Below are 18302 nucleotides of genomic sequence, written 5' to 3' on the forward strand. Positions count from 1 at the left end.
ATTGCCCCCCACACACACACACACATATTTCCTCAAAAGCATCCACCGGCAAAAACAAAAGTCAGTGCCTGTGATAAAGGTTATTCTAGTTTCATTCCCAGCCTCAAAAAATTTGTTTACATTTTGTGTCCCTTGTTTGCTGTATTGTAACTAACCAGTGGAGGGCACTGTTAACCTGCTGAATTTAGCTGTATCAGAAAGGTGAGCATGGGAGGAAGAAAGGTATCAGTCATCCCTCTGTATTTTTATAGGGTGATCTTCCCATCCTGGGCGGGAGGGGAGAGTATGAATTACCACGTCTATAGTAGTCTGCTGGCCCAGACATTACCTGTGTAGGGAATATGTTTGACAGAGTGTATTTATCTTATCTGTATATTCTAGTAATGTCTTCCTTCCCCTCAGTGAGTATTTTTGTTTGCTTGTTTGTTTTTTCCCAGATCCAAGCCTCGTGACACCAAGATATTGATCGAGGACACAGATGACGAAGCAAACACATGAAACGTCCACAGATTCTAGTTCCACATCCCTTATTTTCTTGCTCTACTACCCTTTCCCAGACCAATCCAACCTCTGGTACAGTTCCAGCTGAAAACAGGAGAAAACACTGAACACATTTTCCGAGCTCTTCCGGACCGGATCCTATGGACTCCAACAAGCTCACTGTGTTTCTTTTCTTCTGGTTTAATTTTCATTTTCTACTTTTAAAATAAATATTTACTTCGTTTTGCCAATCAGAGGACAGTTAAGGAAAGAAGTATCTAAGAATTGTTTACAATCACAACAAGGACACAAAACCCTATCTGGATGAAGAACAAGCATCATAGGGACTCCCTGATGGGACAGCACTGAGAATATACTCTGCTTCTGCTTGGCCCAGTTTCGACTGGTTTAAACCGGACTTGGGTTTTTAAATTTGTGTTTTGTTTTTTTCTTTCCTTCATATCCAGCGCTGAGGCACTGGCTGCACTTGCCGGTAAAGTGCACTTAGAGCAGTACCTTCATTCACGAAGCTACTTTTTAATTTGATGTAATTTTTCTTATAATTTTTTTGGAAATACGATGTATTTGTTGCTTACAGTTTTCACATTATTTATGAAACTTAACCATATGAGAATGATTTTTTGAGTCCTGTGCAATGAAGGCGATAACAGTAAAACAAGGCAGGGGGATGTAGATCTGGATCGCTTTTGTGAGGGTTATGCCCTGCGAATACCTCTTTCATGAGATAATTTGCACCAGTTTGACCCTTTTTCTCTTCAGTTTAGTTTTATTTATAAACCAAAGTTTTTCTTTCTGGTTTTAGTTGCTGCTGCTGCTTCAGAAGCCTGAGCATGTTTCACATACCGGTTCATGGTCATCTTTCCATGTGGCCATGCAAAGATGCAAATGATTCTGAGAATTTGTTTTAAAAGAGAGTTGTAATAAATCTTGCCACAAGGCCAAACACCCAGGCAAAAAAAGGGGAGTTGGTGTTTAGGTTAACAACTGTTTTTTCAAAGCCTTAATCTTCATGAGATAAGGTGAGAGTACTGTCCACCCCGTTAAATAGGAGCTTTCCCATTGTTCTGCCTCCGCTAACTACAGCAAAAATAAAAGTGGATGAGATGAGGACATGATCTTTCCCATGTCTGGGAGGGGGGCGTTGTTACATGTTTTGATTCATAGGTGGCTACACTTCAGAGAATTGGCACCCCTGACCCAGTTTGCTGTGGGGCAAGGAGGTGGTTGTGTGTTGGCCATAGGGTAGGGAAGTTGGTATTAAATTAGAAGTCTTTAATGGCATTTTATTTTATGTGTCTTGCCAGGCTTTGGCAAAGTGTTCTCTACCAGTCACTTCCTGAGCACACCTTCAGGTTGCTTTGTTTCTTTCCCGTCCTTTGCAACCTCTCCTCAGTGTAATCTAAAACCAGTTAAGTGGTAGGTCAGTCTTGCACTGGAGTGTGAGTGATCATACTCAGCAGGCTAGGGTTTAAGGACATCATACTGCTTAGCAATTTCAGTAGAAATGATAAGGCCAGCTTAATAAGCTTTGTATATTTTGATATCACCACCCCCCCTCTTAGAGAGCAGCATGAGTGTTTGAGAGGGCCATGCCCTACACCACTGCCGGCTTTAATGCTTGCAGAAAACTTCAATGTTTAATATTAATAAAATCTTATTTGTGCCTTGCTTTATTGCGTGTAAGGTTAACACCAGGGACTGGGGGAAGTTGCTTCAGTTCCCTTTAATCCTATCCTTAACCCAAGGCTCAACTTTACAGCAGGGACTGTTGAAGACTTTGCATCTTTTTCTTATGGGCATGGTCACTGTTTTTGCTGCTCTGTGTCCTTGTTTTTAACCACTCTTCCATGTATCCCAAGTACTCTCTTAGTTCCTTGGCAGTTCCAGTAGCTAGGTATATACAGTTATTGTTCAGACTCCAAGTGGCAGATGAACACCCTCAACTAAGTAGGAACCATTTTTGACTTCTGTCCCTTGTTTTGTATTTACATTTCTAGCAGTCAGATGCTAGGAATCTCTGCTCAGCTGCTGTTAAATAATTTTTCTTTCTTTAGCCAATCATATGACTTCTTCCATATGGCTGGTGTGCTGCTTTTTCTTAGTTTGCCCATTGTGCCTCTTGCCCAGAGGAATTGAAGAAGGAAACGTAATTGTATTCATTTAGCTTAAATAGGGCAAAATAACTTTATCATACATTGGTGGTAGTGAACTGGTGCCCCTTGACAGAGTAAGCATTATCTCAATTATCAGCACTGTCATATTGCACCCTGAACTTATCAAGGAACTTTGCTGAGCTGCCAGGAAAGGCCTCAGCACTACCACTGATCTACTGAAAGTGATAGTGTCATTCCGGTGGAATAGATGATTTGTGTATTGTTATTTCTCCACCAACGTGACCAGGGCTAGCTGCTATTTCAGCACCAGCCCATTCTGGTGAGAAAAATCTGAACAATACAGACTAACCCAGAATTCTGTTGTTGACCCTTTTGGTGCCCAGGGACTCCCCTGATCTTGACTCACTGATGCTTCTTGTTCAGACGCTGACAGATGCACCTGTCCAGCAGGAAGTGGAGTTTGAGATGGAAAGCTCTCTAAAGTATTTCAGTCCACTATTTTGCATTTCAGTGCTTTTTGCTGTATTCACAGTGTTTGATTCCACACGAAACAGAGAGCTCATTCTCCTGGGAGGTAACTATGATACTCCAGCTAATAACAATTGGAATATCATCAGCAACTAAAACTGTCAGAGAATAGCGATGCCATGCATGCCAGTGGGCAGTTTAAAAAGAGTAGCAGCCAAAGCAAGGGGCACAACCTGAACTAATAGTGTCATTACTTAAGGACGCATTGCTTTAAAAAGGGAAGGGTTGGGGCTTACTGATAGCACTCTCTTGTCAAAGGAATGGAAAGTATCATTGCGGCAATTAGGGCACCTGAAAATATTTTAGAACTTGATACAGAGAGCTCTTAAAGTATCACGGAACAAGTAGAAGCAGGAGAAACATTGTGAATGAGTTTCTGAGCTCAGCTAGGAGAATCGGACGTGTTTTGGTCAGTCTGCCTCTGACATGAGTGGCACTGCGTGAGCTGATTGGCTTAAAATTTAAACCCACGGAAGGATCGAGTCAATAAGAACTGAGATCTTGGTCAGTTTTTTTCTGCAACGTATCAAAACTCTGGAGGAAGAGAGAATTTTGTTCTGTTTGTCAGTATACTGCTCTCACCTTCTTCCTCTTCCCACCCTGCAGAAGAGCACTCTGTTTTGGGCTATGTTTTTCCTGCCAAAAAAGTTGGGTTTTTTTACAGTGAGACAACTAATTGATGTTAGCTAACTTGGTGTAAAAATGCCTGTTTTATGACCACGAAGACAGCCTGTGTAATGAAGGTGTCTGTACACTTGGGTCAGGATCCCTGACCCCCCCAGCATCATGCTCCAAAAGAACCCAGTTTCCAGAATCACTGTACTGCCTGGTGCTGCAAGGTTTTGTATTCTGTGACTACACAGATTGATTTCTGAGCCATTCAGAATATAGCTCCACTCCGGAGTTAGTTCTCAAAACCTGTCTGGTTCCATCTCTGAACACACAGTGATATCTGGCCAGTTAAATGAGATATAATCGAGCAGGGCAACTAGTGAAAGAAATATAACCACCTCTCCTGCTGTGTGGTCTGCAAAATGAGAAAATGAGAGAAGATGTCTTCTCTCTGGTGGTCACACTTCATGAATGACCTTTGCAAATATAACAGAATGGGTATTTGTAAAAATACTGCTGTAGAAGACTAGTATTACTAAATGCAGACTGCGCAGTGAAAGGAGAACAGGAACTGGGTTTTTTATCTAGTGGATTGCCTCAAACTCTCAGATGGGATAGCAGGAGAGCCACGAACCTGTTCTCAACTTTGTTAAGCAAAAGTTGGAAAATGCCCATCATCTTCCTATTTTATAGCACCTATGTTTGCGTTTCCTTTGATCTCTCTGGGTTCTCTCCTTCCCTTATTTGATATCTTAAAGGGTGCTCTTCTGCTGGAATTGAGACCTACCCAGTGGTTCTGCTTTGTATTCACCTGAGCTTAGAGTGGATGGTATTTGTCTCACCACTGGATGGTTTTTTTTAAATGGAGATTTTCCCCCACCCCTGTAGTTTAGAAGTTCCAATTGGCCACATTCATTCCCTGTTCAAAGGGATCTCCATCCCTCCCAGACATCTAAAGTTGCATGGGGATTGTCAGGCAATGTTAATCAGGCAGATCTGTTCCCAGGCTGTCGAGATATTGACCACTGTGAATCCACACTGATCTCTAATTCCCTGGGACTTTCCTCCAGCTTCTGACTGTACTATATGAAAATGACATTTTGATCACTGGCATGTGCTCATCACAAATCGTAGATCTTTTTCTATACTTTCCTGATAGGCCAGAATCCCTTTGCTGTGTTCCATAGATGAATTTCATCCAAGCGGAGGAAGGCAACTGGAAGAAGAAGAAAAGAAAAAAAAAAAAAACTGGATTCTCTGCATAGAACTTCACAGAGCAAAGCTTAGTGAACTAGGGCAGAAATCGTGGGGGAGAGCGTGCCTATCAGGCTCATTCTCTACTAACTTTACTGCTACCTTTCCCTTCATATTCTCCTGCTTTCTTATGGCTGTATCCTGAATGTCTCAATATATTCATACTTCTGAAATTCAGATACATTTTGGAGGCAAATTTGCTTGCCCTGTGCCTTCCCCTATCCTACTTCCTCTGTTTCTTCAGTATCACTGTTTATATCATGTTATGAAGAGCAATACAGAGGAAGAGATAGAAGCTTTCTGCATAGAACTACAGGCAGAAGTTCCCGCTGTGGTGCAGTGAGACTGAGCCATCCTCTGAAAAAGGAAGCTCTTCATGCTACTATTCTGTCACCTCCTGTTGGCTGCTCTGATTCGTCCAGGTACCCCTTAGCTGCTGCTTCCTACAGGCCAAAATGAACAAATTCTCTTTCCTTCTTCTCCCCTCCATATGTCTGCCAGCCTTGTGCAAGGAATCATCTGTTCAAGACATGCCTCCTCTCAGAATTTATCCTTCAGTCTTTGCCTTTGGACAAAGGGGAGAGGAAGAATGCACTGGGCTTCATAGTTTTCTGTATTGCCCATAGGAGGCTTCTGTGTCTGGGATCACACATCTTCACAGCAATGTGTCTGCAAAGGGGGATGGAGGATTCATTATTTTGGGCTGCTGCACTAGTTGTGCCTGTGTAATATCCTGGGGGTGGTTTACCATGAATCCTCAAGGAATGATGGGGATCAGGGCCAAAATTTTCAAACTTGAATACCCCAAGTGAGGCATCTGAGTCCACGTTTGGGCATCTGAATAAAAGGGGCCTGATTTTCCAAGGTGCTGAGCAGTCACAGCTTGTTGGTCATTGTTTCTGCAAACCAGATGACTCTCTTTTAAGTGCCTAATTTTAGGCACCCAAGTTTGAAAATCTCTTGCCCATTTTGGTGATTTAGCAAGGCCTACCTTGAAGAGTTTAGCTGACTTTAGCTCTGCTGAGCACAAGACCAACTTGACTAGGAAGTGGATTGAGTGTCTGAACTATAGTGCTTAGGTCAGGGCTTCACACCAGCCCAATTCCTCCCCCCCACACACACACTTTTATCTCTTCCACTGCGGTTCTGAGTCACTCCAAGCGTGAGAGAGCTGTTCTGCCTTAAGCATTATTTCTGGAAGGCTACTGATTTATTTTGCTCACTGAAAAAGAGGGGATCAGGACTCCTTGTGGAAGGGTGGAGAATCATTATACTAACTTCAGATGTAATCAGACTCTCAATTGTAGATCGTTAAATCAAACCCCGCCTCTGTAACATCATGACATCTGTGTGACTTGGGTCCCAAAAATGATTCTGCATACTTTGGGGCAAATATGTAGACCTGCCACAACAGGGATTTAACCCAGAACTGGATCAAACTGCTACTCTAGTTTACCCATGGGATTTCAGTCCCCACCACAACTTAATGGGAAAATCACCAGAGTGACACAAGAAATGCGGATTTCTCTGGGGGAAAGGGGCCTTTAATATTGGGTAAATCCTGGGACCAGTTCCTCGTCCCTGCAGCCCAGACAAGTGTGAGGTTGCTCTGGTCTGTGTACATCTCACAGTAGCATCAGTGTGTTGGTGGTCAGGGGACTTACTGGAAATCCTGGGGCTGTAATAAGGCCATAAAATATAATCCTTTTGAGTTCTTAAAACAAAATTGTATGAGCCCTTCAGTACAGACAGTGAATCTCTTCAGCCTGTAACACTTTGTGGCTGTCAACTTCCTTACTATCTTGTCAATCCTTCTATCAAATAAACAGTATTTGGAAGGGACCTGGGGTAGAAATGTATTTGCTGCTTCAGAAATTTATCCTTGCCTCACTCCCATCTTTCTGTACACCCCTCACCCCTGCTGTGTTGGTCTAAATGATGATTATTCTATGAAGCCCTGAGCTGTAGATGTCAAAAGTAACTATGGAATGTGATTAGTCCTCTGTGGGTGCTTTCTTTCTTTCCTCCTTTCTCTTTTGCTATCTCCTTCTCCACTCTTCTTTTGGCTAAGTGGACAAGGTGAGGACAAAGAATTGCCGCTTGCTTGGACTCATGATGTATCTGTGACTGCGCTATTAGCTGTCTCCTTTTTCCTTCCCAAATGGATATAACATTTTTTAAGTGTGGAATACCCTTCTTGATAAGTAGGTTTTAAAAAAATGCACAATGTGGTACTGTTTCATAGTTTCTAGGTGGTTGTATAAAACAAAGTCAACTGTGGTTATGTGTTTTTAAAAGGAAAAAAAGTGATTGGTTACTAAATCTGTCCTTTTTTCATTATTACAAGCTTTGTTTTCCAATGATTGCATGGCTCCTTTGTCACTGGTGTGGGGTGTGTGTGTGTGTCCTTTTTCCTCTCTGGGCTGATGACCTTTTCATTTCTGAACATTGACACTGCCATTACTTGCTTAACTCACCTGTAGACTTACAAGCCAAACTGTGATGGGGCTGGGTTTCTGGGAAGGATGGCAAGTTTGTTTATTGGGGTCTCTTTAAAGAGAAAAGGAGGTCTGAAGCTAAAGATTTGCAGGCTGCAAATGTTGGTCCTGAGTAGCTGTATGGGGGACTGTGAATAGCTTGTGACTTTAAAAAAACAAACAAAAAACCAAACCCTAACATTTACAACTCCTGTGCTTTACATTTTGAAGGCAACAGAAATGGCTAGAAATGTTTGAAAATAATCAGTTAAGATCACATTGACATTTAAAAGGTCCCACAGATCAGAAGGCCTGTGGCTACAAGCTTTGTGGGTGTGAAAGTCTGCCCCTGCATGAAGGAAAAAGGAGAAAGAGGCATAGCAAGTCATATGGATATAAAGGGCCAGTTTAATTTGAGCCTTACACCAATACGGAGCCTCATCTGCCCAGTTCAAGAATGCTTTCCATAATACTTCTGAAATCAGCTACCCTGGTAACCAGCTACAATTAAGCTGTTTTCTGCACCACTTCAAGGAGATCTATTGCTAACAACCATTGTCTGTAACAGGTCAGTTCCTACTGAAGAAGTGCCTGGCACTATCTTAGGATTCCGCAAAAAGTGCATCCTGAACAATAAATTGACATTGTGTAGGTGTCTTGTGTACCTGTCAGTAATTGTACACAGACCCCACACGCACTCTTCTGTACAGAACCTGTGGCAGATTGTCACCCTCTGTATTCTTAGGATCAGAAAACTATGGATCACAGTAGTTCTGCCACTCTAGAGAAGGACACATGGTCAAATGTCTTGCATCTTCGAACAGACATTAAAGTATGTACAATCTATATTTTAATGGTCCAGTTAGTGACCATGCTTTTTGTCTGTCTTAAGGATAGAGTATAACAACAAACCAATGCCACCTGGCTTGTATCTCATCCAGAGCCTGTTAGGTGGTGATTGTGGGTCAATGGAAACAGTGGATTCTTGGATAATCATAAGAGTGAAAAGCCCCGAAGGATGCATGTAGGGAGAAACAACAAAATCTCCATAAAATGAATGCAAGTTAGTAACAGGATGGTTACACTTTAAGGGCTAGGAGGTCTGGGGCTAGCCAACCTTGTTTAATCAGCCTCATAAAAGGGCTGAGAAACTCAGTTTCGAAGAGGAACCACAGGGAACAAGTTGGGCTTTTGTGGAAGGCCCTGAAGTAGGGTCTGGAAGGACTCCAGGGATGTAGCCTGCGAGTCAGTGCTCTACCCCAGAGCAGGGAAAATGGAAAGGTAGCCCAGAGGGGCTAAGACTGTGACAGGGACTCTAAGGACGACGTCAGCCTTGGAATAAAGGTCTCTCCAACAGCCAGAGAGACTTAATGGTAAGGCAGAAGGGACTGGGACTTCAGCCTGGAGGGTGGGCTGAAGAGAAGCCCAAGCAGGGCAGAAGAACGTTTTGTTACCCTGGAAGGAGGGTGAACTTTGACCCAGCCAGAGGGCTGAGCCATGTGGCTCCCTGGGACAGACAGGAAACCCTGGTGAGGGGAATAAATTGAGGCAGGGAATACCTGCAGCACCAAACTTTGCCAGCAGGCGGTGTTACAGGGCAGGATGCCCTATAACAGTGGAATAAGGCAGATGAAGAAATGTAGTTTGAATAGGGAAGGTGGAGAGAAATAATATGAAGATGGTCATCACAGTGCCCAGTTCCAACTAAGTATTAGATTTTTTGCTAGGTTGCTTAATTAGGGATTAAGGTCTGAAATGTAGGAAGAATTTCAGCTTTATTTAGAAGAGGGGAGAAAAGTGATCAGTGTTAGTTGTTGCAACAGGAAAATATATACTTAAAGTCTATGGCACAAAATGAGTTACACCTGGACTTTCTGATTTTGTCCCTACATGCTTGTGGTATTCTTTTGTACAAGAAGAAGTTCTATTAAGTACATTAGGAGCAAGACAATTAATATTAACGGGGGAAGGAATGCAAGCCAAAATATGGAAAGAACTGCTTAAAGAATATTTAGAGAAGTTAGATGTAATCAAGTCAGCAGGACCTGATGAAATTCACCTTAAGGTATGTAAGTAACACTGCAGCAATCTCATAATTGTTAGCAATTATATTTGAGAATTCAAGGACAATGGATGAGGTCCCAGAGGACTGGAGAAGGGCAAATATGTAGTACCTATCTTTAAAAAGGAGAACAAAGAGAATCCATGGAACTAGAGACCACTCAGCCAGCCTAGCTTCGATACCTGGAAAGATACTGGAACAAATTAAGCAAGCAATTAGTAAGCACCTAGACTATAAAAGGGTTACAAGTAATACCCAGCATCAGTTTGGCATGATATGTTCTTGACAAATCCATCTTAATTTCCTTCTTTGACAGGGTTACTAACTTAATAGATGAGGGGAAGCTGTAGATGTGATATTTCTTGATGTTGAGTAAGGCTTCTGACAGTCCCACATGATATTCTCATAAGCAAACTAAGGAAATGTGGTTTAGCTTAAATTACTTTAAGGTGGGTGCAAAATTGCTTGAAAGACCATACTCAAAGAATAATTATCAATAGTTTGCTGTCAAACTGGGCGGACGTGTCTAGTGGAGTCATGCAGTGGTCTGTTCTGGGTCTGGTACTATTCAATATTTTCATTAATGATTTGAATAATGGAGTGCAGAGTATGCTTATGGAATTTACAGATGATCCCAAGCTGGGAGGGGCTGCTAGCACTTTGGAGAACAGGCTTAAAATTCAAAACAACCTTGATAAATTGGAGAGCTGGTCTGAAATCAACAAGATAAAATTCAATAAAGACCAGGAAAAATCAAATGCACGGCTACAAAATAGGGAATAACTGGTTAGGTGGTAATACTGCTGAAAAGGATCTAGTGATTATGATGGATCACAAATGGAATGAGTCAATGTGATGCAATTGTGAAAAAGGCAACTGTTTTGGGACGTATTAACAGAAGTGTTGTATGTAAGACACAGGATGTAACCAACCTGCTCTACTCAGGCTGGTCAGGCCTCAGCTGGAGTCCTGTGTCCAGTTCTGGGTGCCACACTTTAAGAAAGGTGTGAATAAATTAGAGTCCAGAGGAGATCAACGAAAATGATAAACAGTTTCGAAAATCTGACCTATGGGAGAAAACTTAAAGAACTGGCCATGTTTAGTCTTAAGAAAAGAAGACTGAGAGGGACCTGATAATTCTTCAAATGTGATAAGGGCTGTTCTAAGGAGGAGGATGGTTAATTGTTCTGCATGTCCACTGAAGATAGGATAAAAAGTAATAGGCTTAATCTGCAGCAAAGGAGATTTAAGGTATATATTAGGGAAAAGTTTCTAACTACAAGGATCGTGAAGAACTTCCAAGGGAGTTTGTGGAATCTTAGTCATTGAAGGTTTTTAAGAACCAGTTAGACAAACACCTCTCCAGGACGGTCTAGGTCAGTGGTTCTGAAACTTTTTTTTCATAGACCACTTAATGATCTTTCCAAATGTTGTTTGTACCGTTAGCTAACTATTGTAAAGCACTTTGGACAAAAGCGCTATATAAGAAAACCTTAGTAGTAATTAACGTGTTTTTAATCTACAAATAAAAGCACACAACTCATATTTTAACATCAGTAGTTTAACCTTTCTAAAGCAAAGGATGTGCCCTCTCTGCCCCACCGCAGCAGTCCCCGAGCTGGGGCTGGGAAGGACGGGGGTGGGTCTCTCCCCTGCCACAGCAGCCACAGAGCTGGGGCTGGGAAAGGGGGCCATCTCTCCCCGGCAGCCACAGCCCTGGAGCTGGGGGAAAATCTTTCTCTGGCCACCACAGCCCTGTACATCCCAAATTCCCCTCACCCGTCTTCTCACCCTGCTGCCTCCTCCCACTTACTCCCTATTCCCCCCAAGGCCACCACCTCACCTTACATGTACATCTTCTCCAGGGTCCAGGCACCTAATTAGTGGAGCTAATTAGGTGGGTGGCCCTTCATTCTCTCGTGTGCAGCCGCCCAGGCATGCACCTTAGAGGGAACTCTCTGCGGACACCCTGAATGGAGCTCGTGGACCACTGGTGGTCCGTGGACCACAGTTTGAGAATCTCTGGTCTAGGTTTACTTTGTCCTGCCTCAGCAGCGGTGGCAGGACCAGATACCCTCTCAAGGTCTTTTCCAGCTCTATATTTCTATGTTCTATAAAAGGCCAGGATCTTGGTAATTAATTCTGCTTCATAGGATTAGTGTAATAGTTGGAAGCTATGGAAGGGATGGTTTGGCCCAGATGTTAGGGAGGACTTCTTCCAGATTTCCTGGAATGTGTAACCACATTCTGCCACATGTTGTAGGAAATTCGTTTTAAAAAGAAAAAAGTTTGGACACAAATAGAATGAAAATATAGTTGGGGTCTATTTACTAAACATTGTCTTGCTAGTTCTACGGTCATGTGGTGTGCCTGGTGCTCTTTAGGCAGACGAGCCCTACGCCAAGGAGCAGACGGTCTAAATTGGAAGCTGAGCAATAAGATGTATTTGTCATAAGAAGCAGAAGCAGCTTGTGGAAATCTTCCACTCATGAAAGAATTTTCGGTAGTATCTGGCTGGTGAATCTTGCCCATCTGCCCAGGGTTCAGCTGATTGCCATATTTGGGGTAGGGAAGGAATTTTCCTCCAGGGCAGATTGGAAGAGGCCCTGAAGGTTTTTCACCTTCCTCTGTAGCATGGGGCACGGGTCACTTGCTGGAGGATTCTCTGCTCCTTGAAGTCTTTAAACCACGATTTGAGGACTTCTGTAGCTCAGACATAGGTGAGGTTTTTCGCAGGAGTGGGTGGGTGAAATTCTGTGGCCTGCGTTGTGCAGGAGGTCAGACTAGATCACAATGGTCCCTTCTGACCTTAGTATCTATGAATCTATGATATTTGCTAAAAGTAAAAGGGACTTGGTCACTGGGATTGATGAACTGGTTCAAATTGAAACAAGCACTGAATAGGACCTTTGTGACTAAAAGCCTAACGGAGCCCAAACCTGATGAAATGAAAGAACTGAAAGTTTGCTCCTTTGTCCTAAATACTTGCCTACTTCTGCACTTTCTGGTTTCAGGCAGAAGAAATGAAGTACCATATACCTGCAATATCAGTGTTCTTGTGGTATTTTTAGCCTAACTGAAACTGGGATGGAGAACCTCATGAGAACCACATCCCAACAGACTTCCAGACCAAAGACGGAAGCTTAAGTTTTGGGTGTCTATCTGAAATAAGCTTGGGAGGCTTGCCCATGACTAATCAGTCACAGGTCAGAGCCACAGAAACAAAGATAAGTCATTGAGTGCGTGAACAGGATAATATTAGACTGCAAACCATTTTAAGAGAAAAAGGCCATCTGGTCCAACACTGGTTTATAATCCCCGCCTATCATATTCCTCAATCAATCTTTTTTCCAGAAACAAATCCAGGTATCTTTCTTTAATTTAACCTAAGCTTATTTTGCATCAGTTGCTTTCTCTGGTTCCTTATTCTGCATGACTGTTACTCTTTGCAAAAATTAGTTCTGTGACTGAGTTGCCTTATTGACTTCCGGTCCCAGTGAAATCAATGGGAGTTTTGCCATTGACTTCAAATGGGGCAGGACTGCATCACAGGTTTTGAATTTTTACCCAGGTTAAACTTGCCCAAGATAAAATATTTCATAGACTCAGAGTTTGACCGGAGGGGACCATTAGATCACCTAGTCTGACCTCCTGTATATTGCAGGCCATGAAATTTCACCCAGTTTATTCCAATAATTTGTGGTTTGAGTAAAGCATAACTTGTGTTGGGTTAAATCATGTCTTCCAGAAGTGCCCAGTTCTGATCTGAAGACTCCAAGAAATGGAGAATATGCTATTTACCTTGGTAGTTGGTTCCAATGGTTAATTACCATCATTGTTTACAAATTGGTGCCTTATTTCTAATTTGAATTTCTGTGGCTTCAATTTCCAGCCATTGGTTCTTGCTGTGCTCAGTTAGATTAAAGGGCCCTTTGGTATCTGTTATGTTCCCTCCGTGAAGGTGCTTAGACACTAATCAAGTCGTCTTCACTACTCCAGTCTATACATCCAAGGATCACATTAGCCCTTTTTGCCACAGCATCGCACTGGGAGCTCATGTTGAGTTGCTCATGCACTATGACCCCTAGCTCCTTTTCAGTCATTCTTCTCGAATACAGTCCCACATTCTTTAAGTGTGGCCCCTGCGTTCCTTGTTCCTAACTGTGCAACTTTGCATTTGGCCATATTAAAATGCATTTTGTTTGAACAGACCCAGCTTACCCAAGCAATCCACATCACTCTGTATGGCTGCCCTCTCTTCATCATTACCTACCACTCCACCAGTCGTTGTCATCCACACATTTTATCTTCAGTGATTGTTTACTTCAGGTCGCTGATAAGCATGTTGAATAGCATTGGGCCTAGTAGCGATTCCACCAGAGCCCCACTAGATTTTCCTAAAACTGGAGAAAAGCAAATAACAAGAACTCTTTCATTGAAGGCACTTCCAGATAAGAGAGAATGAACAGAAAGCCTAGAACTGAGCCTGTCGATACCCATTCCTTTCCTCTTAGAAAATGGCTCTTAATTTAAGCAAGTTTTCTATCTGCAGCCCATTTTCATTATATTTTCATCCGTTCAGGATGTGGAATCTTGCCTATGCTTTGATATTCTCCAGTCACTGACTTGCCCTTGTATATTACATCAGCCTTCGAGATGGCTAATTAAACAACCTTCCCTACCTGCATCCATGCGGTTATTTAATCCTCCATGTCCTCTCCTTTAACATAACGCCCAAGCTTTTTCCTTACGAAGTGTAGTGAGCTGTAGCTCCCGGGGTTTGTCTCTGGAAATACAGTACTGCAGAGCTGTCAACACTAAACATTTGTGCAACAGACAATTTTCCAAATCAGCCATGGAGCTGTGGTGGGACTATGAAGCCTCCAGCTGCCAGAGGACTCCTGCACTTCTAAGAAAGATGAAATAGAGAGGAGCCCTAAGCAAATGCAGACTGCACCACACTGTGCATGAAAGCCATTAGCACCTCCAGCCTGCCGGCTGGTTAGAAAAATTACCCCTTTACTAACACTGCTTCTCCTGACACAGCCTCTCCCCAGTGGCTTCTCTGCCCCTTTCACCTTCCCCTCTCCTCATCTCCGTGGTTTTCTCCCTTGCCCCTGCTGCAGCCGTTTCTTCTGCTGTCCTCCTTCCCCAGGGTTTCCCCACATCGTTGTGCTTCAGTCTTTCCTTTCCTCCCCTCCTCACAGGCCAAGCAGCAAGGGAGCAGCTCCAGCTGCTCAGGGGAGTCTCTGTTGCTGTTGAGGGATATCCTTAAAGAGCTATATCCCCTCTGCCTGCTGGTGCTGCCATTCCCTCCCCCTGTGCCTCATGGGCAGAGTGGGAATGGGTGGGGGGGCCTTTGAGCCCACAGCCCCAAAACTGTCCATGTGTGATTTCCTTCCCCCGACCTCCAAGCCTCCCCCCTCCAAAAAGTCATCCAATTGTCACCCTGCTTACTTTCCTCGGTGACTGTCTCTGCTCGTGTGCAGCCCTGGCCCTGGCCAGGAAAGCCAACCGCCCCATCCCAGTCCAGTGTGCTGACACGCCTGCCTCACTGGTGAAAGGAGTCGGCAGGTGCCTCTGTCCTCATGCAATCCCTCAGTGGCTGAGGAGAAACAAATGCTGGGAACATCCTTCTGTATCTGCAGAGAGAATAACCAGATACCCACAGCCACCAAAGAGAGCTCAAGCTGCAGCTGCCCATCAATCACATCTGGGGCTAAGAGTCTGTTTCCCCACTATCCTAGTGCCTGGCTGAAGCTCACCAAGACAGAGGTCACATTAGTAAGAAGAGGGAAACCCTCTGAAGACTCAGGCTGACACCATTTCATCACCTGTCAAAGGCACCTGATGCCTTGGGGTCTGAGAGACTGAGAGACTCCCGCGAGCCGCTCTCCATCCTGTTCGCAGTGCTGCCAGTCCTCGTGATTCTTTTCCTGAGTGACGGGGTTTTGACAGAGGCTGGCACCAGCCCGGCCATGACGTGAGAAGCCCCAGCCCGCTAGCGAACGTGAGCGAATGGGGCTGCCTGCCTCATTTTCTGCCTCCTGGGGCAGAATAGACAGAGTGGCTGCAGGCAGAGCTCTCTCCCCGTCCCCATGGCAACCCAAAGCTAAATGGCCAGGCAGCTCAGGGTGGCCCTGCTACCTCTCCCCATCCTCTCCCATGAGCAGCCATGACTGGATGGGGCCTCTGAGGGGTTAGGGGCTGGAAGAGTAAACTGATGGAGGCTGGGGGAGGGGGATGCTGATCTGATAGGGGCAGGGTTAATTGCTGAGCAGGGGACAGATGTAGGGTGAATGCTCCTGCAGCAGGGCCAAAATTGCCTTCCTTAATAAGTTTAGGCAAGTGGGCAACACTAAACAATGCACACACATACAATAGAACCCCATTTATCCAGCTCTCTGTATTAACCGAACAACCAGCGCACACGGGTCCAGAAGTGGGCGAGCTCTCCTGTGGCCACTAGACAGCGTGGCAGCTTCACACTTTCCCGTTCTCCGGATTATCCAAATTTTTGATTATTTGATCTGGCCCAGTCCTGATTACATCAAATAAACAGGGTTCTGCTGTTCACACATACATACGTGAACCTGCGTGCACTGGGGATGGGCAGAGGGAGTTCAAAAGTCAACAGTCTAAAAATCACAATAGTCTTTTTTTTAATCTCTTGATGTTGGGGGTCTGACTCAGGATTTTTTCATCTCTTGCAGTCGGCCATGCTGTATTGGACAATGACTTACCCACCGGGAACCACGCCTTTGGCACATGAGTAATGCACCATTATGCACAGGCATGGGTGAAGGGCTTTGGAAATGGTCAGTGAGACAATTCTTCCAGATACACTCTGAACACAAATCAGTCCTTTTACATAAAGCAAGTGACTGGGGGAGGAATTGCGTGGTCCCCCTTTTCCTCTTGCTGCAGAAAGGGAGCCCAGATGTATATTCCCTTCGGCTTCAGCAACTGGTTTACATTAGTCCGGGCTTTCAGGGCTATCTTTGCAAGGAAAAAGGCAAGAGACTTTGTGTTTTGTTTTGCTTTTAAAGTCAAAAGCCAAGGTTCTCGGGACCAAGGGTCAGCTCTCTTAACAAAGAGCTTGTGCTTAGATTTTAGAGCTCAAACGTAGGTCTGGCATGATTCAGCTCAGTTAGTTAGCATCAGGTCCCCCTGTGGCTAGAGTCAAGTACTGTGCTTGGGAGAGGCAAAGAGCTAGCTAAGGGAATGAATTCCCCAGTGGGCAAGGACAAGTTTTTGTGCTGGAAACAGAATTACAGCCAGAAACCCAAGAACAAATTCCTCCTCGTTCTAGGACTCAGTGGGTCCCTCCAGGTCAGCGCGGTGATTAGGAGGAAAGGGAATGGGAGGCAGTGTGGCTGGCCGATGGATAAGCCTTATTAAGAATCCCTAAGTCCTCTCAGTCCAAAGGCTCAAGAACAATTGAAGCCTCTTGCATAATGAATGGAAGGAGAGGTAACTGTGTTTGTCTCCATCCAGTGCCCAGTGCAATCAGCACCTTTGCAAACTCCACTGATTTCTCCCCGCTGCTAACTGCATGCGGCACAGCAGGAAACTAAGCTAGGCTCTTGCCTCCTGAGAGAACAACTGGGCAAACTTTCCCTGTTTGTCCTCCATTTGACTCGACTCTTAAGGCTGACTTCTGCTCTTCTCCAGCGGCGTGCCTCTGACTACGGTGCCAAGAAAGGCGTCCCCCTGTTGCCCTGTACTGCTTTGGGGAGGAGTGTTTGAGGATGTCTCCTCTTTCTGTAGCTCCAGAGCAGGAGCCATGCAGGAGAGGTTGCAGAAGGTTCTAGTGGAAGCGCTGCAACTTTATGGATAATCAGCATTTTCCTTTATTCTTGTTCAGTGTTAGCAGGAAGTGACTCTTTGCCTCTTCCTCTATGGTGCCGTGTTATGGGAATGGCAGTCGCGCTCTCCTTTGCAGAAGGTTCCTATCACCTTGATACTGAAGCAGTGAACTAAGTTATGGCCAGCCTTTATCCTCAGCTGTTGGAATCAATGGTGAGTGCTAAGTGGTGTCTGATTATTGCTTTGGGTAAAGGCTTGACCTGTGACCCCAAGCATGAAGTCTGGGAGGGCTGAGTGAGAGGGGCCTCACAGGTGCAATGGGGGGCGGATTTGGGAGATGCCAGACCATTTGGTCGGCAGGTGGAGCATTGATGCAAGGTCAGTTGACTGCTTGCTGACAGCATCCCAGAGAAGCTCCCTGGCTGGGCCTCTGCCTGGTAGGAGGAGGCACTGGCCTTGCCCCAGCCGACTGGCTTTCTGAGAAGTGATAAAGGATAGACAGCATGCAGGTTTCTGCTGTAGCTGGGTGGTGGACATTCTCCTGGACCTGAAGTCAAAGGGAAAGTACAGGAATAAGACAATGCCAGACTGCAAAGCAGCACAATATTGTGTAACTGTAAGGTGTTAACCAAAGCCTGGGGGCTAGATTATGAACTGCTTGCAAGGGGCACCTTTACTCCAGGTGTTGTGGATTAGATGCAAACCATGTTAGAACCAATATACAAAAGAGCTGAGACCCCAACTTTCAATATTGACCTGTCTGCATATACACAATATGGTCTTCAAAACTACATACCTAGTCTACAGTCCAATACCCTCTCACACTGTCCGGAGTGGCTCACAGCTAGGAGTGCCTATCTCAGGGCAGACACGCTAAGCTGGTGGTATGTTCTGTAATTAGATTTCACCAAGCCAGTAACAAATGTGAACTCCTGGATCACTATA

The 18302-nt window shown here is 44.5% G+C and overlaps 1 protein-coding gene across 3 annotated transcripts in view; it reads left to right on the forward strand.

The window, feature by feature from the left end:
* The window catches only part of XPR1 (xenotropic and polytropic retrovirus receptor 1), a 242870-nt gene extending 235497 nt beyond the window's left edge, over positions 1-7373 (forward strand). For all 3 annotated transcript variants that reach the window (XM_073356577.1, XM_073356578.1, XM_073356579.1), the window contains one exon: positions 438-7373. In XM_073356577.1, the coding sequence (XP_073212678.1) occupies positions 438-498 (61 nt within the window). In that variant the 3' untranslated portion in view covers positions 499-7373. The remainder of the gene's footprint in view (positions 1-437) is intronic.
* Positions 7374-18302: the final 10929 nt, after the last annotated feature.

This window comes from Lepidochelys kempii, chromosome 8 (assembly GCF_965140285.1).
Source record: "Lepidochelys kempii isolate rLepKem1 chromosome 8, rLepKem1.hap1, whole genome shotgun sequence".
Taxonomy (NCBI): Eukaryota; Metazoa; Chordata; order Testudines; family Cheloniidae; genus Lepidochelys; species Lepidochelys kempii.